Source organism: Poecilia latipinna, unplaced genomic scaffold, assembly GCF_001443285.1.
Source record: "Poecilia latipinna isolate Pla-1442-1.1 unplaced genomic scaffold, P_latipinna-1.0 Scaffold2583, whole genome shotgun sequence".
In the NCBI taxonomy this organism is placed as follows: Eukaryota; Metazoa; Chordata; class Actinopteri; order Cyprinodontiformes; family Poeciliidae; genus Poecilia; species Poecilia latipinna.
The window spans coordinates 56023-81328 of NW_015115199.1; the positions used below are offsets into that span (position 1 = coordinate 56023).

Sequence of the window (25306 nt, forward strand, 5' to 3'; positions counted from 1 at the left end):
CACATGGATCCGTCTATCTATCTCGAATCTGTTACAAGATTTAAACTGCTGGTTAAGACAAATTCCTTCCACCAAACATGAGCAAAAAAAGGAATGGAAAATTGTGTGTGCAACACTGATATGGAAACAGCTTAAAGGATGACACTTTTTTCCTTCAGTGAGCTTTTTGTTGGTCATTTTACAACAGACTTTTAATGTCATTGTACATTTGTTTGTAAAAACAGGCAAACATCACTTCAGATGATCTTTAAAAGATTACAAAAGATTATTGATATTTTAAAACAATATTTGGGGCTTTGACTTGTTTTTAAACATTGTTATCCATTGGTACTGTGTGACCAGTTGAAGGGTATTATCAATAATTACTCATTGACATTTTCAAATGTAAAATTTAGAAATGTTGGGAAAAAAACTAGATGTTTAAGTGAAAAAGTAAAAAGGTTTCCTACAGTCTGGTCTGAAACTCTAATAATGTATAAATTAGTCAATGTTAAACCATTTATTTGCACTTTTGAGGATTTTGGCTTCAATAAATCATACTCAAAATTGTGCAGCCTCCCTTAGAGAAGCTGGTGGAGTAGCATACTAGCAAGGATATGTGCTAACAGTACGGTTCTCAAACTGGGGGCACAGGTACCATTGCTGGCACTTGAATTGTATTTAGCAGTATTTAAAGTGAAGATTTGGTATGGACTGTTTAAATATTAGCATGACTAGTTAAAAAGACAGCTTGTTCATGCACACAGATTTTTTTTCTGTGTGCAATATCCAAAGTGACCAATAGGAACATGATCTTACAATAAATATGTGTTACACTTACCTCCAATGTCAGAACTTGGGCATAGAAATGACATCTTTGCTAGTTTTTCAGCTGAATAACCAGGCTGGCTACAGATTCAAAGACAACAGCAACAAGCTCACCAACATAAATGTGCAGTCCTACTATTTTTGAGTGACTTAATGAGATACAAACTGACAGAAACACAAATAAACTGTTAATTTCTACAAAAACATGTATCTGATGTAAACATGTGGCAGTCATTTTAGATTTTGAGGTTAAGGTTAGTAAAAAAGAAAAAAAAAAGAAGACATCCAACTTTCAGGGGTACTTTTCCATCTTGATTTAATCACTATCTGCTGTTACCAAGGCTTAATTTCAGATGATTATTTTTATTAGTAGGTACTTGAAAACACAAACTAACAGACTGCCTAGAATCATACAGAAGAGTAAGCATTTTTTGTTGTTGTTTGACCTAAACATTGAGTTCATGCCATAGGAGCATACCTACTTTAAGTGCATAAAGAAAGTAAAATTAAACTTTTTGCTTTATTAGATACAGTTCTTCAATTTTTCCAAATAATTTGTGTGCATCCTAATCAGTTTTGATAACTCAAGTACATGTCATGTTGTACCATGCAGCCTTTGGCCAAACTGAACTGGAATGGATTGAATTTTTGAACATAGATCTGAAATGCCTTCTATAGTAAGCAGTGTGTTACAGATATTACCAATAAAGCTGCTTATATAAATATCTGATTTTGAGTCACACAGCACATAGCTTGATTGGATTGTGATCTCTATGTTGTAGATTTTTTGCACATCTAATTTCAGTGAGCAAAGTGAATTATCAGCTACCAGAACCTACAAAGGTCTGCATTGCATCTGCTCGCTTATGCTGCACAACCTGGTAATTATGAAGAGATATTGATAGCTGGAGGTCAGCTGCTTAATGAATTCAGATATTGATCCAGCGACCGTGCCTTTTGACAATGACCCTCCTCTTTCAGAGGCCTCATTCAGTAGCATTACAATGGGAACCAGCTGGGAGCTCAGCCATGCTGCATCAGCAAAACACCAGCACACTGCTACAGGTAAATAAAGTCCTCACTCCCATACCTCATATTACATATACCACACTGCTGTTGTCAAAAATATCCCTAAATTATTTGGACAGATTGTAGCTCCAGGCCTGTACGTTCAAGATTCAATATGCAATCAAATGAGAAGAGCAGAGTTTAATTATATATTGATTAGAGCGGGGTATTGATTTAATCATCCTAAGCCTTATAGTTATAATTTAAGGCTCCAAAACTGGTTGTCAGGGTGATAGCATTTGTTAATGTGCTTAGTCAGTGGTTAAGATTTTGTAATGATTTTGTCAAAGATTTTATACTCTGACAAATAATTATTTTAAAAAATCCTATTGCAATTAGCTTATTTTCAATGCATGTGTGTTAACTAGCACATGGATACCTCATTATCAAAAAAGCAAATGCTTAATTTTTCTAAAAACACATCCACATACAGCTCTGGAAAAAATTAAAATACCACTTTTAATGATCAGTTTCTCTGAATTCACTTTTTACAGCTGTATGTTTGAGTGAAATGAACATTGTTCTTTTCTTTTATGATTTCTTTTATGACCTATACTGACAACATGTCTCCAGAATTACAAGCAAAAATTTAAAATTTATTTACAAAAAATGAGAAATGGTCAAAATAAGGAAAAAGATGCAGTGCTTTCAGACCTTAAATAATGCAAAGAAGACAAGTTCATGTTCCTTTAGAAACAACAATACTAATGTTTTACCTCAGGAAGAAATATGTGGTGGAATAACCTGGAGGTTTTTAATGGGGTTCACTGCAGTGGGCTCTTCATTTTTCCACAGCTGTATATTGTTTTATTCTGTTTTTGACTCAGAAAACAGCACATGCCTTTGTAGTTGCTTCACCTCACAACTAGATTGTGTGATTATTGACACACAGAAATTAGAAAATTTGACAAAGCCATAAAAGTTCCCTGAATCAGATGGCTAAACCTCGGCTGAGGTCCACATGGCAGAAGGTCCGGCTGTTCGGCCACAATCAATAGGGTTAAGGTCATTAGCATGTTATGAATACCGCAAGGCCCTGGGAAAGCAGAGCAGAGGGCCTGCTAGCTTGCCTCTGATTGGCCAGGGCTCGTCTTTAGGAGATGACCTCTAACCTTAGCTTAAGAAGGACATGGAAAGGTTTTAGGACTTTGCATAATTTTGACTGGGCAAAATTTTAAATGTGTGTTGTTTTCCTTAAATCAAACGAATATTTGTATTGGAACATTGTAATGAAAACAGATAGTGTTACAGCAACCTCTATATTTGTAGAGAGCCATGATAAATATGTAATCTGATTGAAAACATTCAAATCAACCTTGAAATTGAGTATATTCATGCAGACTGGGTAAAAAAAAAAAGAGAAACAAGCAAAAAAAACATGTAAAAAAGGTAATTGCCAAACTTATTGGCACCTTTAATAATTCTTTAGAAATAAGTTTACCTTAAGTATTTTTAAAATTCATACATTCCAAGTTAATATTTTGTGTCCACAAAGTTTTATTTTATGATCCATGACAATGTGTTTTTTGGTATAGACATTTACACTGGCCACACAAATGAGAAAGACTAGAGAACATGACAAGATTTTCCATTACATTTTGTAATATCTGGAAGAAAACAGCCACTTACTTCAACTTCCAGTCAAGATAATAATCACCAAGTCTTCATAGCTTCATACTTATTGGACACTATCAACTGGTTGTTTAGAAAGTAAGCCAGAAATATATTTTTTTATCTTACCGTCACAAACATTAGCATGTGCTACACTCTACTGGGAATCATGTGCTTTAAAAGAGGCAAAGACTGACCTCTCCAGCAACAAATACACCAGGTAGATTTTGATGTCATAGCTTATTTCTCTCCTAAAGTTCCAGTGAACTTTAGTGAACTTTCAGCATCCAGGACATTTTGAAAAACATCCAGGTTTCCAAAACGTCAGTGATCAAAGACGGCCAAATCAACAGAAACATCTCAACACTCAAACAAATTAACCATCTTCCATTGGTAACTGATCCTAAAAAGTATAGAAAACCTCTGAGCTGAACTGAAGAGAGGAAAGCAGATGAGCCAGAAGTCTGGATGACAGGGGAGAAAGGTAAACACAGCCAGCGTCTCTTTGAATGATGCAACCCTGTGAAATATGATAGAGGAGTATCAATTGCAAAGATACCAATAAGTAATTTGGTTAAAAAGATAGCTGAATGAATGTCTTAAATTCAAAGCTTTTCTACATTTTTCAGTGTTGCTTTAATAAAAGATTAATTCAATTTGCAAAATACCGAAACAACAAAGTTTCTATTTTTAGTAAACCATAATAAAAGACATTATAACTTCAAAACATATTAACAAAATTTTTGCATAGGTTAATGAATTTAATGAATTCAATTAATGAAGTAACTAATAATCAGAATGTTTTACAGACTTATGTTTCCCTTTATTGAAAATTCAAGTTGCATTTATAGTCTTTAATAGGATGAAAAGCCTCAAATTTTAAATAATCACCACTTAAACAGAGCCCAACGTTCTTTAAAAAAGTTTATTGGCTTTTAAAACCACTTTAAAAATCTCACCAGTGAGTACTTTCCATTGAAAAAGAAACAACGCGTTTGCAATATTAACAAGCTACTGTACATTAAGCAGAACACCAGACAACAACACAGAGGAGGGTTGATTTTTTTCTTCTTCTTCTACTGGTAGAAACGGACACGATAGTCAAACAGGGTCGGGTCAGTAAAAGGTAAAGAGTCAAGAGTCACTGCTTGATGGAGCTGCTGTAATCATAAAGAGGTGCATTTCCTTCATTTAAAGTCAAATATCAGTGCTATGTTGTTAAAGAAGGTAATTAAGAGAAAACATGTTTCTTCACAAATGCATTTATCAAAATAGGAAAATGTCAAATTGAAAAAACTCCAGAAAAAATAGAACATTAACTTAGTAAACAGCACAGTCACACGTAATAAAAATAATAATAATAATATTAATAATAATAATAAAAAAACGTGAAGTAACTCATGAAACTAGCACTGCCAGTCTGGTTAACAGAACCTGCCTACATCACAGAAGACAGTGGTTACCAAGAATATACAACAGAAGTCATCACACATGCATGTATACAATCATTTATCAACATAATGAGCATGTAGGTTTTAAAAGGTTATTCTAGCTTTTTTTTCCCCCCCTCAATGCTTTGTATTCTCATGTATGAGAACGAGTAAGAAACGTGTATCTCACTGAGATTAATGCACATTTTGCTACAAGACAATTAGTCATTTTCTGACAATCCACTTATTTTCCTTACTCATCTTGTCATAAAAAATATTTTTCTTTCCTTTTATTCTTTTTCTAAGCGGGCACCCATCATAATTTATCATTTTTGTCCATAAAGGTGTGACAAAGCCATGTGTCGTAAAAATTTAGTGCAATAACGTGAACCTCCAAAGTTTGTTGAAACTTTTTTTTGTTGTTTTTTTTCTCCAGTGTCTGCTGACGAACTTTGAGCACAATGTCACAGAGAAGTCTGCAACCAGCTAACAGTATCACAACTTTTTTTTTCTTAATATACCATGCTAATGATCCTGCTCACAGCACACATCACTTCTGCAACTGCAGAGACCTATTTATCTTTGAGTATAAAAACCAAAATTAATAATAAAAATAGTCAAATAAAATCAGCAAGCGAGACCAGACAGCATTACTGTTACGACACATTGAGCCAGAAATGTAACACACAACATACAGTATCTTGCCAACTATAAATCTGTTAAGCTTCTTCTTTTTTCTTTTCAATGGCACATACTTAGCTAGGATAATGGCCATAATATAGTGTCTGGATACACCAAATCTCTATGTATCTATTGTATTTACAGATGGAGCTTAAACATGACTTTTACAACATTGACAATATAGCCAAAAAACTGAAGCAAGCATCCTACTGTATCACAGAGCCTACCTGGCTAGCAGTGATGGTTTCAACATGCTTTCAGGTCCATGGTTACCTATAAAACATAGGACAGTGACCATTTCACTATTTTACAAACTGTACAGAAGATTCAACTTAAGCCTTAACTCTTAAATCTCTGATGCTGCCCCGCTCTCCTGTTGTGTCGTGGATGCTAAACGCGGAGTGTTTCTGTGTGGAATAATCTCTTACGATTCTTGGAACGGGTTGTCTTTGGCATGAAAATGAGGCCTGGATCTGCACAAACATTATTTCCGTGAAGCTCATGCAAGAACCTGTCGGTCCTCCTGGTTTTGCAAAACCTTCTCCATGCCGTTGAAATTCTCTAGCCTGGGAGTGCAAAAATAAAAAAACTAAAAACATCTCACAATTGAAAGGACAGCGTGGCAATTTTTGTTCCCACCAATAAGGTTGTAGCCAATACCTTATGGAGTTGGTTCTTCGGTTCAAACCCACCAGTTGCCGATTCATCGCTTCTTTCTACTGTTTCGCACCCGTAAACAAACCAGTCCACACGTAAATCTTTGCATATTCGTTCATTTTTGTTGCTAGTGAAGGTTTTTTTTTTAATGAATTATGGAAATGCTCGTAGAAATCTCAGCCTATTCCCATTTACTTTATTTCTGATTCCTGTTTGGACCAGATGACGCTTATGAAACATGGCAACAAACATGAACCCTGATCGAACTGAAATGACTAAAGGTTTGTTTCAAATACAGCAACCTTTTCCAGGAACAGCACAGTTTTCTGGGACCATTTTTTAACCCTCATCATTTCCTCTTCAGGAACCAGAACCAAATCCAACCGCCACGGTAGAAATTCACCCCAGAAAACGGCCCTTTTGGTGAAAATTCATGGTGGAGCTGCGTGGTGAGAGATTCCTAAACATTTCTGATTTTTTTATTTTTATTCTCCAAGCATTTTATCCACTTATTAGTGTGCACATAATTTACATAAACAGCACGGATTTCCATCATGCTGTCAAAATGTATGCTACAAACAGATATGAAAGGGCCCAGGAAATTAAATTCTGGAGAGAAGTGGGCTAAGAAGAGTTTACTTCCAACAACCTCCTGCTGGAAGATAGAATTTAATACAGTCACAAAACCAAATGGGCAGTCAGACTTTAAAGGAGCATTCTGATTGTTTTCTCCCAGAATAAATTTTTTATAGGACTATTTTTTCCACCCAAGCCGTTTCTGGAATGCATTTCCAATGTGAGAGTCCAAATCAGTGCAGTTCATGCACATTACAAATGCTGACTGTGAGTGGGAATGTCTTTCTACTGCAGGAGTGTTGACCAAGATCCTGTTCAGAAGCTGAATGCGAGACAGACTCTCTCCTGTTGCAAAAATAAAAGCATCAGGAGCTTTTATTTCTGCTGATTTTCAGCTATTTCTGCTCTACTAAAATCACTTCAAAGTCAGATAAAATTTTAAATTTCTTAGATAATTAATAATTTAAGTCTGAGAAACATGTTGCAGATGGCCATTAGCAGTGCCTCATTACATGTCTTTATCTTTGCGTTGTAGCTTAAAAGGATTAAAACACTAAAATAGTCCCGTGGCAAGAAGGATTGTTTTGAAATTGCTTTAAAATGGGCCCAGAAAACAACACTGAGTCCTGAAAAACGTTCCTGAAGTCAAAAGGAACTTTGAAATTGTTACATTTCACCCATTCTGGACGTCCTTTACATTAAACACAGTTTTGCACCTTACAACATTCACTGCACCCCACATACGGCCAGGGTAATATAAAAGGCTCCAGGTAGAAAAAGGTTCAGGGTGGCATACTGAAACGCAGCTTAAGCAATAGTATTTTTTGCTGTTACATAACCAAATACAAACTATAAGGAGATCATGGAAAATCACTTTAACTCTTCAGTTGTCAAATAGGGTAGGAAACGCCCTCCTAGCAGGTACAAATTGGTACCATGGCTGGTATGAAATGCCACCAACAGCTCCACTTCATTCCCAAGAAACATCTAAAAAAAAAAAGGTATGAAAAATGGGAATGAGCAGCACCCGTCTATCTTGTAACAATGCAAAACAAGAACAGAGAAAGGAACTTAAAATATGAGAGTAACAGCTGCCGTGAAAGGATGAAGCTCTGGATATCTTAACATTATACTATATACAGTTCATCTAACAATGGCGTAAGGCCTTAAACTTTGGGAATAAGGCAGCCAAGTTGTTGATTTTTTTCAATAAATACTCCACAAAGTGGCCTGCATCTCCATCTTCTCCCTAATGACCCACAATCTCCCTTTTTTTTGAAGATAATAAACAGTACAAGAAGTATAGGCTTTGAGAGGTTTCACACATGAATCAGTTTTTCACTGATGTTGGTTTATGATAAAAGTATAAAGATTATGTCAGAAATTCAGCACCTGGCAGCTAAAGATGCTGCCCTTTTTATATTTTTTTTGATATGGCAGGCAAACGTACTACAACTTTTATGTGCATATACCACGATAACCAATATTGTCTCCATTTGGTTGAACTTGAACTGCACACGTTAAAAGGAGAATATGCTTTTTTCTTTTTTTGGTGAACTCTCGTGTGCCAGATTTGCGAAGCATTTCCTATTCCTTTGTTGTTCGTAAAGTATAAATATTGCATTAATAAAGATTACCCTTCAAAGCGCACATATCTGCTCTTTGTTTGTCGGTGCATGCTGCCACAGAGTGTTCGCACCCTTCTCTTGAAATGCTAACATTTTAGATCTCAGATGAGGGAGAAAAGTGAGCAAAATACTGAAATATTGTTGACAAATGATGAGGGAGGGAAGAAAGGTGGCGGGAGATTGCTCTGGCAAGCATGGCACTTTGAACAGAACAAACGGCCAAAGTCCAGACAAACTCCGACAAACGATGGGTTAAAAACAGATATATACATGTGCACCAAACTGAACAAACAGAGAACATAAATCATACAGAGTAGAAGAGAACGTTAACCCAGCATCTCCACGGTAGTAGGCTGGTCTTTGCTCTCTAGCCACTCAAAACCAGAATTCACAGTATCACTGCATATCTGCTGGAAAAGTGGGTCGTTCTTTAGTTCTTCCAGTGTCGAGTCTTCGTACTGCTCCTGCTGCTGATTGGGGTCAAACAGCAAGTTGGCGTCCAACGTGTTAAGGTCAGTGATGCTACTGGACAGATCTGAGGTCAGTCTGATGTCGCTGGAGAAGTCGGACGCCACTGCGTTGAGCTCCGAGGCGACCTGACCCACCAGTTGGGAGCTGGGATTGAGTCCGTCCTCGCCCAGCAAGTCCTTGACAGTGTTGTTGAAATCGAGTTGCTGCTGTTCGTCCTCCGCCTCCTGCTGCTGCTGCTGTGTGCTCTGGAGGAGGAGCTGCGGTTGTGTCTGCGCGGGATCTTCTCGGAGCTGCTGCTGCTGCTGCTGGTGCTGGTCTTGCTCACTGGGACCTGCTTGTGCTTGAGTGTCCCCAGCTGTGAGGTAGCCATGCTGCTGGAGCTCGAAGGCAGCAGGGCTGGAGCTGACGGGCAGCTGATTCTGGGACGCGGTTCCTCCCGAGAAGCTCGGAGCCGTCTCTAGAATCTGGGTGAGGTTCATGCGGGCCGTGTAATTAGAGGGGAGGTTGTTGATGCCCAGACCACGGACGGAGTCATCTCCGTCTGCTTCCATCTTGCTGAGGAGGACGCTGGTGATCTTGGCGGTGTTGCTCTGACCCTGCACAGGCAGCATCTCGCTCTGCATCATGATGTTCAGAGGCACGGACTGGCTGCGCTGCACCATGCTGTGCACAGAGCTGACAGTCTGGCTGTTGGACAGGATGCTGAGCACTTCTGAGGTTATGGGGGAGTTAAAGGGCGAGACCACGGCTCGAGTCGTTGTTGTGGTGCTCGTGGTGGTGGCCGGGGGGTTGGCATTACCGCTGAAGTTCCTCTGCCGCACAGCGGGACTAACGCTGCGGCAGCGGAAAGTGTTGGACGCCGTAGAGGCTGAAGCCTTGTTGTCTAGCGGTGCAGGTACGGCGAAGCTCTCCTGCTTGGTGGGAGTCGTTACACCACTTGCCTGCTGCTGCTGTGTTTGCTGCTGCTGCTGCACTGGAGAAATTGGAGTAATGCGTCCAAAGTGAGCGCCGTCTTGCCTCGCCTGAGACTGGAACGACTGGCCAGGAATTGCAAATGCGTGAGGTTTGCGAAACTGATCATCCACCAGGTCTTGGTAGCTCGGCAGAATGCCGATGCTGTGGTTAGACAGAGGTCCGGCAGAGTTACTGTTGTAACGGTTGTTGATCCACTCCAGCTTGGCCTTGTCAGGGTGCGTCGCCATGGGCCTTTGCATGGGTTTGACAGGGCTGCTGGAGACGATGCTCGCGTCATGATATCCCGTGATGCTCGAGTTTATGGGAGTGAAAGCAAAAGGATTCCTGCACTCCACGGGGCTTGGCGGCACGCTGCTGCTGCAGTTGGACAGCGGCGTGCTAATTGGGGTGTGCCGGCCCATTGCTCCGTCTACGGGGGTGACGGGAGCCATTCGGGAGCAGGGGCTCTCTCGGGTCAGGCTGTGCGCGAGCGTCATCTCAGAAGTGGGAGTTGGCGTCGGGGTGGGTGTCGGAGTCGGGGTGGGAGTCTGAACAGGGGTGGTGCTGCTGTGAGTCGAGTGGTAAAAGGTCGAACTGGTTTGATGGGCGGCGAGGATGGAGCCCTGACCGCCGGCCGACTGACCCTGCAACCCGGACACGTCAACACAGTTCCCAAAGAGGCCCTTCAGCTTCATCTGCTCCTCCATCTGGACCAGCTCCTCCACGATGCTGTCCTGCGTCATATCGTCATCGTTGAACGAGAAGTAGTCCATGTTCGACTGAGAACTGGCAAAGTCGACCATCTGCGTGAGGGTGAGCTGGCCCGAGGCATCGGACGGTTGAGCCATCATGGAGAGCTGGTCAGCGGGAGCCTGTTTGTGTTCTGCTGGTATCTGCTGAGTCTCCCATATTGTGCTCTTTAAATCGCTCACAGAGGCTTCGTGTGGTCCTGAGTTGGCCGTAACGGCACGAGGGTCCCCGGTGATCTGCTGCAGCAGCGCCTGGTCGGACGCGTTGCTTCCTGCTGGTCCGGCAGAGGGATCCACAGCGATGGAATGGTCCTCGTGTTTTGAATCTTGCTGTTTCGCGGCAGTCTGCGTTCCCTCGGTGTGCGTGAGAGGTGCGTCTGTAAGTGCAAGGATCTGATTGGGCCCCAACGCCGTGTGTTTGGCAATCCCTTTGCAGGGGGCACTCTCTGGTCTCGCAGGGGTTCCTGGTCTGGGAATTCTCTTCATTGCAGTGTTCAACCCAGGTTTGGGATTGTCAATGACAGCAACCGGTTGCTGGGAGATAAAGACCCTCTTGACAGGAATAACGTGGGATTCCCCCGCTGCACGCTTCCTGGGGCTCTTGGCATCTAGGCAGGCATCCTTAGATGTGAGAGTAACAGCGGACGAGCCGTTGGACGACGTGTTGCCATTGGAGTTCTGATTATCAACAGTCAAGTACAAAGTACTGTCATGGCAGTTACTGTTATTGCTGTCCTGAGTCCCAGATGCAGAGCTGGGAGGGGAAGCGGAGTCACTCTTTGTCCGCAACCCTTTCTCTGGTCCTGGGGAACATTTCACAAAAAAGCTCGGCTCACTTGCAGCTCTGAATTTTACCATCTTCTCCTCTTTGGCTCCTCCAACATGCTTCTCTGCCCCAGACAAGGAATTATTGTCACTTCCAGTGTCAGACAACCCTTTGGCGTCCGCAGAGAGGGTTGGGGTCAACGTTGCAGCAGGTTTGACTGCAGGAGACTGGGGAGCTGCCGAATTCCCGCTCTGGGACAGCTGGGAATCGTCCAAAGCAGCTGCGACGCTCACGCCGGCAGAGGCTGGTCGCACACTGCTGTTGCTGCTGCTGCTGGGGGCCAGAGCGATGGCCGTCATCTTCACCACGTTGACAGAGCTGACGTGGGGAGAGGGCATCACGGTCTTTATGGGGCTGTTGGTGATGAGCAGCGTGGGGGGAGAGCGCAGGGTTATGGCACTCGTGGCAGAGGGCTTGGGAAGGATTTGGGCGTACCGCGTGCCATGTCGTGCCAGTCTGTCTCCCACGGGACTTGCTGGGACATTCTGGGGTGTTTTGGGAGACTGTTTGAGAGACTGAGTGACAACCTGGAAGTTTACAGGCAACACTTTTCCTTCCGCTGTCCCCACAGGGCTCGGTGAGGTCATCAACTGCCTGTTTCTCTGTACCTGAGGAACAAAACACCACTTATTGGTACACTTACACACATAATCCACGTCTCTGGAGTAGGGCTGTAACGATTCATCAAATGATTTGAGTGCTTTGATTCATAAAACGCCTTTAGGCTTCATTAGCGCACTGTATTCCGGCACGATGATCATCGGTGTTGCACAACGCTTTCATTTTTGACAAGTTTGTCACTGCAAAAACACCAAGTTTTCCCAAGTATTTTGGGTCTAGTTTCTAGTGCAAATATCTTAGAACACTTGAAATGAGAGAAACTAACTTAAAAGTAAGTTTTCACCAAGATTTGGCCAGTTGTTTTTAAGGAAATAATCTCTTAATATTGATGAAAAAGTACCAGTTACATTGGCAGGTTATTTCACTTATAACATGGAAACAATGTCTTGTAAGTGAGATAATCTGCCAATAAAACTAGCACTTTTTCATCAATATATGGGAATTATTTGCTTAAAAAAAGCCTCTATGTCTTGATAAAAAGTTACTTTTATGTTGATTTGGTCTCCTTTCAAGTGTAATAAGATATCTGCGCTAAAAACTACTTGGTAAGATTTGGTGTTTTTGCAGTGTGATGACTGAAAGATGAAAAATGGAGAAAAACTCAGGACATGTACCGGGACTGGGCTGGGGACGGCCGCTACTACGATTCCTATGGTTGGCTGAGGGGACAGCAGCGCAGGACTGCCACAGGGGATGGTGGGTCCGGGCGTACTGGCCTCCGTCCGCTTCACCTGCGTCTCACTGGGCAGTGGCGAGTGAAGCTTCTGCTCCTGCTGCTTCTTCTGGATTTTGCGCTGCAGTTGCTGCTTTGCGTCAACAGAGGGCGACGCCAGGGTCTTCACTTGGGGCTGGAAAGAGTTTGCCTCAGCAGTGGGAACGAATGCAGAGGCTGGAGTTGGGGTCTTCATTCCTGTCAAGGCAAGAACAGTTCAAGAAGAAGCTGTAGAGATCAGACACATTACTCTGGTCAAAATTTCATTTTCAGAAATTTGCTGAATGTCTTCCATGCTTCTGTCTCTGTTCATTTCCTGCCTGATCTGCTTCAAGTAAATAAAACCTGACTTTAATCTCAAAATTCTGACTTTTTCCACAAAACTTTGAATTTAAACTCCAAGAATTCTACTTCTGTGTCAATCGGTAAATGTCAAAATCCAAAACAAATTTCTTAGGTAAATGTCAATCATGTTGATAATATGTGGAAATAGTCACATATTTTACATGTATTGAAGATAAATAGATTATCTACTGTGAAAAAGTTTATGGTTGATGTTTGCAAGAGTTATAAATTTGGTGCCAAACTAAAAAACAAGTCAGATTTTGGATATGTCAGTAACACCTGCTTATTACAGTAAAAATGTATATATGCCTGACTCTTTCAACAATAACATTATCTGCTTTATTTGTTTTTGTTGCAAATAATAATAGAAGAGGATGTATAGCAAAAAGTTCATCTGTGAATTGCTTTATAAACATTGTGCATGCAGCAGCAACCATATGAAGTCATTAAAAGAATGTAAACCAGTCAGGCCGCTTTTCTTCTAGCATCGGCAGAGTGAGCATCCAACATACACAAACAGATACAATCCCGGCAGCAGGTGTCGTACCTGTGGGTGTTCCAGTCATAACAGTGAGAGCAGCCATGGACTTTGTACCAATGTAGTGACTGTTGAGCAGGAAGCGAGCCAGGTCCTCCACGCTGTCAAACTGACGGCTCAGCACCTTCTGCGCCCACTCACACACCAGCCCGCAGGCCGCGGACCTCATCTCATCCTCGGCGCTGGGAGACTGACCGCTCGACTCCATCAGCTCACACTGTCCAAACCGCAGCAGTCGGTTTAAGGATACTGAAACGGTTCAGGAAGGTTTGAGTGAAGCGAGATTTGTTGCAACTCACCCCGTCACCGGATTTCTGCAGATCCAGGTTGGGTAGGGATGGCATGTGAACGAAAGCTTTCTTTCTTAACCCGCTGTAGCAGTATCTGCGACGGAGTTAAGGATCAGAACAAGAATCCAAACCCAGGATGATTCTCTGATTATCTTGGCATCGGGAACCAAGATTACCAGGATGTCACAGACTTGAAACCACTATGAAATGTAGGGGGCACCGATACATTTCATATATATTTGTAATAGAACAACAGTAAATTGAAAAAAGTCATAATAATGTGAAAAAAGAAGTTGTAATAATGCAATATATATGTGTGTGTGTATATATATATATATATATATATATAGAGAGAGAGAGAGAGAGAGAGAGAGAGAGAGAGAGATGTATAAATAATAAATTATTTAGAATGAATAATAAAACAAATAAATATTAAATATATATATAATGAATTATGTAGAACAAATAAACATATATATTTTTTTGATAAATAAATAAAATATTGGTATTTTATTGATTTTCAAGAATAACTGACTTAAAACAAGTTCCTATAACTTGCTCAAAAGTTGCTAGTTTATGTTTTTTCAAGTGCAATAAGATATCTGCAACACAAACTACATCAAAAATACCAGGTAAGACTTTGTGTTTTTGCAGTGCACTGATCACTGTAAAAAAGCTGCTAATTACACCAATTAACTTTACAAAATCTAAAACTGGACATCTGCAATAAATAAACATTCACTCAGTGTTTGAACATCTTGATTTCATTGTAAGGATATTTTGATTTTCCCCTCATGCCCAGACGACGAGCCTTCATGTTGGGAAAGACATTCTTCATGATCTTCCCAAAGTCTGCTGCACTCAGTGGATTGTAGCCAAGATTGTCACAGTAGCTCCTGAACAAAACCAGACTGTGTTTTACATCGCTTCTCATTAAAACTAAATACATTTTCTGCGCATCTCTCTCTCTTCACCCACTTGTATTCGTCGTACACCTCTTGCTTGGGGAGGGACGTCTCCGGGTGCTCTTCCAGGTGATTGCGTATCCAGTTGAATGCATACATCTGTTGAGTACGGCTCGACGACATGGAACTCTGGTCACTGGAAAGGGGCCGAAACAAAAGAGAAATCTGGTGAGTGCGCCGAGTCCTGGACCGCTCTGCATCATTTTTCTTGCGAATACAGAAACTGTAATACCATAATCCAGCAGTAGAGGACCCCCTCTCATTCCCAGTCCAAATGGGCAGAATTTGGGGGTCGGGGTGATGAATAGATATGGGGAAACAAATGACACACAGACAGCTAGGTATAGAGCAGGAATCTAGAGATATTTCAGTGTTTTGGTTCATACTGATAATCAAAAATGATGCAGCAAAATAAATAAATAAATGTGGCGAATAGGAAATAAATCTGCCATTAAACTTGCTCAGCTTGATTTTAGCCAGTGAGCAGGGATTTGAATAGCTGGCAGAAATGACACACAGTTCAAAAATGTAAAAGAAATGGATAAAAAGGTTTCCCTGTGAGGAAGAAGCAAAGTGTTAAACTTCGGTTTGTTGTGTTTCCTACCTTTTATCACTGCCACTGCTGGGACCAGAAGGCAACTTAAGGTAGAGGTAGAGCTTTTCGATGTCTGTAAACTTCTCAACATCTTGCTGTAAAAAATGAAAACAACACAAAGGAGCGACGGTTTAAATAAACATGACATAAAAAATTACTTATTCCCGTTTGATTTGCTTCCAAATTTTTACAGAACCTGGAGAAATGTGGAGCATTTAAAGTAATTCAGAGAATTTGTATTTCCAGATTTTTATCGTTTAAGTTTTGTCCTTCCATTCGTTTTTCATTCTGTGGCCTTCCTCCCTTCCTCAGATACCTCCTTTCCCTTTTGTCCACTTTTCATTCTGTCCTTCAACATGTCCAGTCTTCCTTCCTTTATCCTTCTTTCTAATCATCTCCTCTTTCCTTCATTCCTTTTTCCCTTTCCTTCTTTCTGTGCCCTTCTTTCCTTTCTTGCTGATGATCTGTCCTTCCTTCCTCGTGTCCATTATTGTGCCCTCCCTTTCTTCCTTCCTCATTTTCCTTTTCTTTCTTACTTCCATTTTTCTTTTTCTTCCTTATGTCCCTCAATTTTTCCTCTTTTGTCCTTTGCTTCCTTCTTTCCTTCCTTCCTTATGCTCTTCATTGTGTCCTTCCTAGCTCAATTATCTATTTCCTTCCTTCATTCCCTGTTTCATTTTTCTTCCTTATGTCCTTAAATCTATCCCTCTCTCTTTTCTTGTGTCATTTCTTTCTGTCTTTTTCTCTGATTGTATATTTGAAGCATGGCAAACTGGAAAAGTCAGTTTTTCTGTAAACATTGGTTTATTTACCTGTTCAGAACATTAAATTTAGTGTGTTGTGTTTATACAAATCAAAATGTCATCTAAAATAAAACAGGACCAATTTTTACATCAAATCAGTTTCAAACAATCTAATTATACACAGATTCTGGTGTGATCTAAAGTATACTGCTCAAATAAAGGAAACATTTCACTTTAATTTTGTGTGTGGCTCCAAATCCAGGCCTCCATTGGTTAATAAATTTGATTTCCATTGATGGTTTTTGTGTGATTTTGTTGTCAGCACATTCAACTTTGTACAGAACAAAGTATTCAATGAGAATATTTCATTCATTCAGATCTAGGATGTGTTATTTGAGTGTTCCCTTTATTTTTTTTGAGCAGTGTATATTACAGCGCAGTCAAATTAAATCTGTTTAAGGAAATGTCAAGGTGATTCTAAGGTAAATTTACTGTAAATATACCATCCAGCTGCTTTAGTGTTTAAATATCAGCGACAGAAAAATACTCAAGACTGCAGAACCATCCGAGTACTCCGACTGGCCTTCAGCTGGATTTCTAAGAATGGATTCATTTCGCCTCTCACTCGTCTGTTTGCCTCTTTGTTGCCATGACAACCCAAATGAACAAGCCGTCAGCCAATCAGACGCCACGGAAAACGCCGTTTACTACGAGTCGCACATCCTGTTTGGATACGACAGCAGGCCTCGGTTATAAATTACTAAAACAAAAGGCTTCATGGGCAGATTAAAAAGTTTAAGTTTGTGGGAGAAACTTAAACTTTTATTTTCAATTCAACCAGTTAAAACCATTGAAATATCGCTGAATGTATGAAGCAATATTCCTGGAAATATCTCTTAAAATTCTGTTAAAGGGAACAAAGAAATATTTACTGGATCGTATTTGAAAGGATATATTCTTCCTTCCTTTCTTTCTAAATTGTGACCGTTAATGTTTTACTTCTGACAAAGTATTTTAAGTATACAAGGAATGAAGGATGCACAGATAGACGTAAGAGAGGATACAACAAAACATAGACGGAAGGAAAAACAGAAAAAAGACAAGTAGGACACAAAGGTTAAGGAAGAGAAATAAGGAAATGAAAAACAGGAAAAAGGAAGGACGTAAGGGAGAGAGGAAGCGAAGGAAGGACACAAAGATGGAAGGAGGGATGCAAGAAATGAAGAACACAAGGAAGAAGGGAATAACATATAAAAGGAAAGACGGAAAACAAAAGGAATGAAAGTAAGGACACAAAAATTAGGAATAAAGTCTGACAATGCAAACTTGTTTTTTAAAACCTTGTTTCCTTTTCTCCATTTTTTTCCAAACCAGAAAAATAAATCAGATTAAATAATTTTCCAGATTGTGTCGGAACGGCGTTTCTTCCACTTCTGAAAGAAACATGAACGCATTCATATATTAGAGATGTTTTATTTATTTTAGTCCAGGAAACAAAAGACAGAATCCGCCTCTTCCACGTCTCAATTCATAATCGCGTCATTCGAGTCGCGTTTGATGTTTTCGCATCAGAGGAGCCAAGCGGTGGATCAGGTTTTAGGAGTAACAGAACGGAGGGTTGCCAAACTCTACNAACAAGTTCCTATAACTTGCTCAAAAGTTGCTAGTTTATGTTTTTTCAAGTGCAATAAGATATCTGCAACACAAACTACATCAAAAATACCAGGTAAGACTTTGTGTTTTTGCAGTGCACTGATCACTGTAAAAAAGCTGCTAATTACACCAATTAACTTTACAAAATCTAAAACTGGACATCTGCAATAAATAAACATTCACTCAGTGTTTGAACATCTTGATTTCATTGTAAGGATATTTTGATTTTCCCCTCATGCCCAGACGACGAGCCTTCATGTTGGGAAAGACATTCTTCATGATCTTCCCAAAGTCTGCTGCACTCAGTGGATTGTAGCCAAGATTGTCACAGTAGCTCCTGAACAAAACCAGACTGTGTTTTACATCGCTTCTCATTAAAACTAAATACATTTTCTGCGCATCTCTCTCTCTTCACCCACTTGTATTCGTCGTACACCTCTTGCTTGGGGAGGGACGTCTCCGGGTGCTCTTCCAGGTGATTGCGTATCCAGTTGAATGCATACATCTGTTGAGTACGGCTCGACGACATGGAACTCTGGTCACTGGAAAGGGGCCGAAACAAAAGAGAAATCTGGTGAGTGCGCCGAGTCCTGGACCGCTCTGCATCATTTTTCTTGCGAATACAGAAACTGTAATACCATAATCCAGCAGTAGAGGACCCCCTCTCATTCCCAGTCCAAATGGGCAGAATTTGGGGGTCGGGGTGATGAATAGATATGGGGAAACAAATGACACACAGACAGCTAGGTATAGAGCAGGAATCTAGAGATATTTCAGTGTTTTGGTTCATACTGATAATCAAAAATGATGCAGCAAAATAAATAAATAAATGTGGCGAATAGGAAATAAATCTGCCATTAAACTTGCTCAGCTTGATTTTAGCCAGTGAGCAGGGATTTGAATAGCTGGCAGAAATGACACACAGTTCAAAAATGTAAAAGAAATGGATAAAAAGGTTTCCCTGTGAGGAAGAAGCAAAGTGTTAAACTTCGGTTTGTTGTGTTTCCTACCTTTTATCACTGCCACTGCTGGGACCAGAAGGCAACTTAAGGTAGAGGTAGAGCTTTTCGATGTCTGTAAACTTCTCAACATCTTGCTGTAAAAAATGAAAACAACACAAAGGAGCGACGGTTTAAATAAACATGACATAAAAAATTACTTATTCCCGTTTGATTTGCTTCCAAATTTTTACAGAACCTGGAGAAATGTGGAGCATTTAAAGTAATTCAGAGAATTTGTATTTCCAGATTTTTATCGTTTAAGTTTTGTCCTTCCATTCGTTTTTCATTCTGTGGCCTTCCTCCCTTCCTCAGATACCTCCTTTCCCTTTTGTCCACTTTTCATTCTGTCCTTCAACATGTCCAGTCTTCCTTCCTTTATCCTTCTTTCTAATCATCTCCTCTTTCCTTCATTCCTTTTTCCCTTTCCTTCTTTCTGTGCCCTTCTTTCCTTTCTTGCTGATGATCTGTCCTTCCTTCCTCGTGTCCATTATTGTGCCCTCCCTTTCTTCCTTCCTCATTTTCCTTTTCTTTCTTACTTCCATTTTTCTTTTTCTTCCTTATGTCCCTCAATTTTTCCTCTTTTGTCCTTTGCTTCCTTCTTTCCTTCCTTCCTTATGCTCTTCATTGTGTCCTTCCTAGCTCAATTATCTATTTCCTTCCTTCATTCCCTGTTTCATTTTTCTTCCTTATGTCCTTAAATCTATCCCTCTCTCTTTTCTTGTGTCATTTCTTTCTGTCTTTTTCTCTGATTGTATATTTGAAGCATGGCAAACTGGAAAAGTCAGTTTTTCTGTAAACATTGGTTTATTTACCTGTTCAGAACATTAAATTTAGTGTGTTGTGTTTATACAAATCAAAATGTCATCTAAAATAAAACAGGACCAATTTTTACATCAAATCAGTTTCAAACAATCTAATTATACACAGATTCTGGTGTGATCTAAAGTATACTGCTCAAATAAAGGAAACATTTCACTTTAATTTTGTGTGTGGCTCCAAATCCAGGCCTCCATTGGTTAATAAATTTGATTTCCATTGATGGTTTTTGTGTGATTTTGTTGTCAGCACATTCAACTTTGTACAGAACAAAGTATTCAATGAGAATATTTCATTCATTCAGATCTAGGATGTGTTATTTGAGTGTTCCCTTTATTTTTTTTGAGCAGTGTATATTACAGCGCAGTCAAATTAAATCTGTTTAAGGAAATGTCAAGGTGATTCTAAGGTAAATTTACTGTAAATATACCATCCAGCTGCTTTAGTGTTTAAATATCAGCGACAGAAAAATACTCAAGACTGCAGAACCATCCGAGTACTCCGACTGGCCTTCAGCTGGATTTCTAAGAATGGATTCATTTCGCCTCTCACTCGTCTGTTTGCCTCTTTGTTGCCATGACAACCCAAATGAACAAGCCGTCAGCCAATCAGACGCCACGGAAAACGCCGTTTACTACGAGTCGCACATCCTGTTTGGATACGACAGCAGGCCTCGGTTATAAATTACTAAAACAAAAGGCTTCATGGGCAGATTAAAAAGTTTAAGTTTGTGGGAGAAACTTAAACTTTTATTTTCAAGTCAAGCAGTTAAAACCATTGAAATATCGCTGAATGTATGAAGCAATATTCCTGGAAATATCTCTTAAAATTCTGTTAAAGGGAACAAAGAAATATTTACTGGATCGTATTTGAAAGGATATATTCTTCCTTCCTTTCTTTCTAAATTGTGACCGTTAATGTTTTACTTCTGACAAAGTATTTTAAGTATACAAGGAATGAAGGATGCACAGATAGACGTAAGAGAGGATACAACAAAACATAGACGGAAGGAAAAACAGAAAAAAGACAAGTAGGACACAAAGGTTAAGGAAGAGAAATAAGGAAATGAAAAACAGGAAAAAGGAAGGACGTAAGGGAGAGAGGAAGCGAAGGAAGGACACAAAGATGGAAGGAGGGATGCAAGAAATGAAGAACACAAGGAAGAAGGGAATAACATATAAAAGGAAAGACGGAAAACAAAAGGAATGAAAGTAATGACACAAAAATTAGGAATAAAGTCTGACAATGCAAACTTGTTTTTTAAAACCTTGTTTCCTTTTCTCCATTTTTTTCCAAACCAGAAAAATAAATCAGATTAAATAATTTTCCAGATTGTGTCGGAACGGCGTTTCTTCCACTTCTGAAAGAAACATGAACGCATTCATATATTAGAGATGTTTTATTTATTTTAGTCCAGGAAACAAAAGACAGAATCCGCCTCTTCCACGTCTCAATTCATAATCGCGTCATTCGAGTCGCGTTTGATGTTTTCGCATCAGAGGAGCCAAGCGGTGGATCAGGTTTTAGGAGTAACAGAACGGAGGGTTGCCAAACTCTACGCACATCGCTCAAAATTAAAATACTTTCTATTTTATTTGTGCGACAAAAAAAATAGACAAAGCGTGATCATGTCGCTTTGATGTCACCGTTCCTGCTTTGTACAGAAAAACATCTGTGATCCACTTCAGCTGCAACAAATCCAAACCTAAATGTTCACAAATGGAGCCAGTAGAGGATTTTTCTGACTAGAAAACCTGAAAATAAACCTGCAAACGTTCATAAACAAATACGCAGAAACAGAAAGCGTCAAAAAATTTCAAATAAAAATAACTTTTATGCAATGTATAAAATATATTTGAAGATTTATACATATAAAGAGTGCACATTTGTAAAATACTGCAAAATTAGTTTAATAAGTTGATGCAAAACATTAATACATAAATTGTGTTCATTTATTCAAATAAATCTGATAAAATAATGAAGTTTAACTTTTATACTTTTATTCATAAAATTTTAAATCAAATTAAAAAATTTTAATTTTATGTAATTAAGCAAAATGTATTTATGTAAATGTATTTTAGGAGTGTTAGAACAGAGGGCTGCCAAACTCTACACACATAGGTGGAAATTAAAATACTTTTATTTTATTAATTATTAATGTATTAATTTTGTATTTATTCTAATAAATAATTAATTATTTACTAGAATTCATAAATAAATATTTATTTGATAAATAAATGTGTTATTTGAAGAAAGAAATGTATTTATTCTTTTGAATAAATACAATATATTATAAATAAAATTTATTTGAATTAGATTTTTTAATAAAATAAAATAATAATTATAATAATAATAATTTTTCAATAAGTTAGCTTATTTGAAAAACTGCAATAAACATCAACATGTAAGGGTTAGTATAATAGTATAATGTAATATTTGTTAGTGATGTAAAATGATGAGATATTAAAGGAGTTGGGGGTCCAGATACTTACCAATATACTGTCCACTTTTGATTGTACAGATTTGCTACAATGAGAAAGAAAAGAATATCAGAACAATTTGCATCACAATCACTTTAATTTATTACAATATTTCATGTATCTCTTCTTTTTGCTCTTTTGTAAACATTTTCTTATTCCTTCCAGCTTTGAATGCTGTGAAGCTGTGCTCTGTGATGTGTAACTATGGCAACAGGTTGTTGTTTTTACAAATGAGAGCAGTTAACTAGCATCTCAGACGCTCAAGTCATGCCTAAACTAGACTGTTAGCACGTCATGACATGCTAGCAGTCTTCGGTCAGAGGCCTCTTCAGAATTGTTGCAAGACTGACTGCTACTGGAGATCCCTCCTGCCTGCAGCTTCACCATTTATGATGACTCTGAAGATATTTGGATGATATGAGCTACGACAACATTTAGTTTCCTTTTGGGAGTTTTTTTTTTATATATAGAATTGAAATCAGCTTTGAAGACTTAAAAGTTTTGAATGGAGCTGCTGAAAAACTTTAAAGACAAGATCAAAATGAAGAGGAGCAGTGAGGACATCAGGATATCGGAAAAATTTGAAAAAAGAAGGAAGCGTGAGGAAAAATGGGGTGTTATTGTTGTTAAAATAATCAACAATCATCATGTAGTGAAATATTTTTTTTTAAATCTGTACAGTGGATATCAAAAACTGCTTTGCAAATAGAAAGTTATTTTATTGCTTTCATTCATCAAAGGATGATGAATATTTAAAGAAATGAAGGGAAACATAATATGGGTGGGCAATATGGATTTAAGACTTAATCACGTTATTTTGTGGCACTATTGTGATAATAAGGATTATGATAAAAAAAAAACTACTTATTACTTAATTTTATAGGTAACTGAAAGGGTGTGACAGCATGACAGCCTTGATATTGAACAAATATTGTTCTTGAAAAAATATTTCCATTTACAATTGGCTTCTTCACTACATCACTTACTTAAAAAGGTGATTTATATCAGTAAACTGCACAGAGTAACTGCATTTAATCATACTTTTAATGTACTGATATTAATTGATGCTTCTGGGGAACAGGCAGTTTAGAAAATAACAAAAACAACATTTCCGATCATAAGAAAAACAAAAACAAAACAGTTTTGTTTTGTCAATAAGTGAAATTTATCTTGACAGTAAATTTAAATTCTTATAAGAATTTTTTCACAATAATTGATAATACTATAATACAATATTGTATTGTTTATCTAAGATCACCAACAACAACAAATCTCTTTTCATACCACGAACCCAACTAAATGATAAACGATTTAACATATAGTTTATCATTTATTGAGATAAATTTCTTATTACAATAATTTTGATTTATTGTTGTCACATTGTATCCCAGATGAAGATGTTTAAACCCCCATAACATTGTCTGTATTGTTAGTTTTACTATTTTTTTCCACTGTTTATTCACTAAAAGCATCAATAACTGAAAATAAAACTGAAAATATAATTAAATGCAGTTACGATTTGCAATTTAATAATACCATATCACATTCTTGATGTGATTGGTGTCCTATGGAAGCATATTACAAATGGAAATGTTCTTCAACAGCAGGTTTTTGGGTTTTGGAGGGTACAATTTTTGTAACACAGTTGCAGCCATAGAGTTACTTGAAACAGTAACAATAAATACTTCCTATGGTCACTTTTATCGTTGACACAATTAGGGGAGCACCGATAAATCCACCGACCAATAAATCGGTCCCAATTTTCTTAATTTTAGGAGTATGGTGATAGGCTGATAATCTGCTAGATGATAAATTGTCCCAAAAGTTATTTCGATAAATGATAATATTGTTACTTTATATAATATTATAACATTGTTATTACCATTTTCAAGTAATATAATGGTAATGTCATAAATAATGCAAGAACACATTCTCAGAGATCAATAAACTTTCAATTCTAATGAACATTTAACATTGGAACTGGAAGACATTTAAATATCCAAAATAAATAAACAAAACAACAGAAACAAGATATAAAATCTCTGTAAATAAAATTGTCCTTCGGTTAGTTGAGTTGAGCCCATCAGACTGAAGATTTTTTCAATAAATCATCCAAATGGAAATTATTGAACTCATGCGGTTAATTGATTTATTGCGACAAGCTGCAATCGGTGCACCCCTAATCACAAAATATCACGATAAACTTTAAATATCCATATCGACCATCCCTACCTTAAACTATCACTTTGTTTATTAACTACTTACTGAATTAAAATTACATATATACATAGAGATTGTTTTTAAAAGCATTCTATTTGGGTATTCAGTTGTGTATGTTGCACAGCAGAAATCAGGCTAAACATGTTTAAAGCAAGCACATCGTCTGATAATTACAAATATAATGTGCAGGCATGTGTGCAGCATGGTGAAAACCAGAGTCTGTGCAGCATTCTGCTTTGACACCTGTCATCATCCTGAGCATCAGCACCACCGGTGGGGTTGGTGTCATCTATTATAACATGGCCTCCTATGGCTCCATGCTAATGATCAGAGCTGCTACCAGTCCGCCTCTGCCGTCTTATTACCGCATCACCCCGAACCCGGACACCGTCTCCGGATCCCTGCATGCGTGTTCCGGTGAAGAAACCGAGGCTAGCTCGGGGAAACGCGTGTTATTCTCGGCCGCTTTGTGCAGACCACTGCCTCCCTACCTCTACCATGGTCAGATACGATGATTGTGAGGCTAGCTTTTGATGGATCAGCACCATCCTTACCAAATTGAATTCTTTATTTTGAACTGCAACGCGTTGGCCTCGGGCCCTTGGAGTCCTGGCACCAGCGCTGGAAGAGAACCTAATCCCGAGGCAGGCTTCTGACCAGGTTGTTGTTGATCATCAGCCATCGCGACGGTGGGGTGGTGGGGGAGCTTTAACAAGTAGGCCTCATTCCCCGGCTGTGCACTGCACCCGGACCCACCGCTGCCGGAGCGGCTCAGTCAGCTAGGACAGCCCCGCCGGACCCAGCGCAGAGCATGGCTACAAAAACACTGTGATAGGACCCCTCACGAAACCAAAAAAAAAAAAAAAAAA

The 25306-nt window shown here is 38.9% G+C and overlaps 1 protein-coding gene across 3 annotated transcripts; it reads right to left on the minus strand.

Moving 5' to 3' along the window:
- Window positions 1–4397: 4397 nt before the first annotated feature.
- On the minus strand, window positions 4398–25300 carry rfx7b (regulatory factor X7b). Of its 3 annotated transcripts, XM_015020442.1 has the most exons (10): window positions 24992–25300; window positions 22230–22263; window positions 18931–19016; window positions 18559–18645; window positions 18340–18462; window positions 18117–18257; window positions 13974–14058; window positions 13684–13891; window positions 12694–12989; window positions 4398–12066 (listed from the first exon to the last, which is right to left on the minus strand). In XM_015020442.1, the coding sequence occupies exons 1-10, from the start codon at window positions 25117–25119 to the stop codon at window positions 8785–8787; spliced, it is 4470 nt and encodes a 1489-aa protein (XP_014875928.1). In that variant the 5' UTR covers window positions 25120–25300; the 3' UTR covers window positions 4398–8784. The 3 variants fall into 3 exon arrangements, with proteins under 3 accessions (XP_014875928.1, XP_014875926.1, XP_014875927.1); XM_015020440.1 differs by lacking the exons at window positions 18117–18257; window positions 18340–18462; window positions 18559–18645; ... (1 more) ...; window positions 22230–22263; window positions 24992–25300 and adding exons at window positions 14747–14860; window positions 14943–15065; window positions 15162–15527 and having other exon boundaries at window positions 13974–14061; XM_015020441.1 differs by lacking the exons at window positions 18117–18257; window positions 18340–18462; window positions 18559–18645; ... (1 more) ...; window positions 22230–22263; window positions 24992–25300 and adding exons at window positions 14744–14860; window positions 14943–15065; window positions 15162–15527.
- Window positions 25301–25306: the final 6 nt, after the last annotated feature.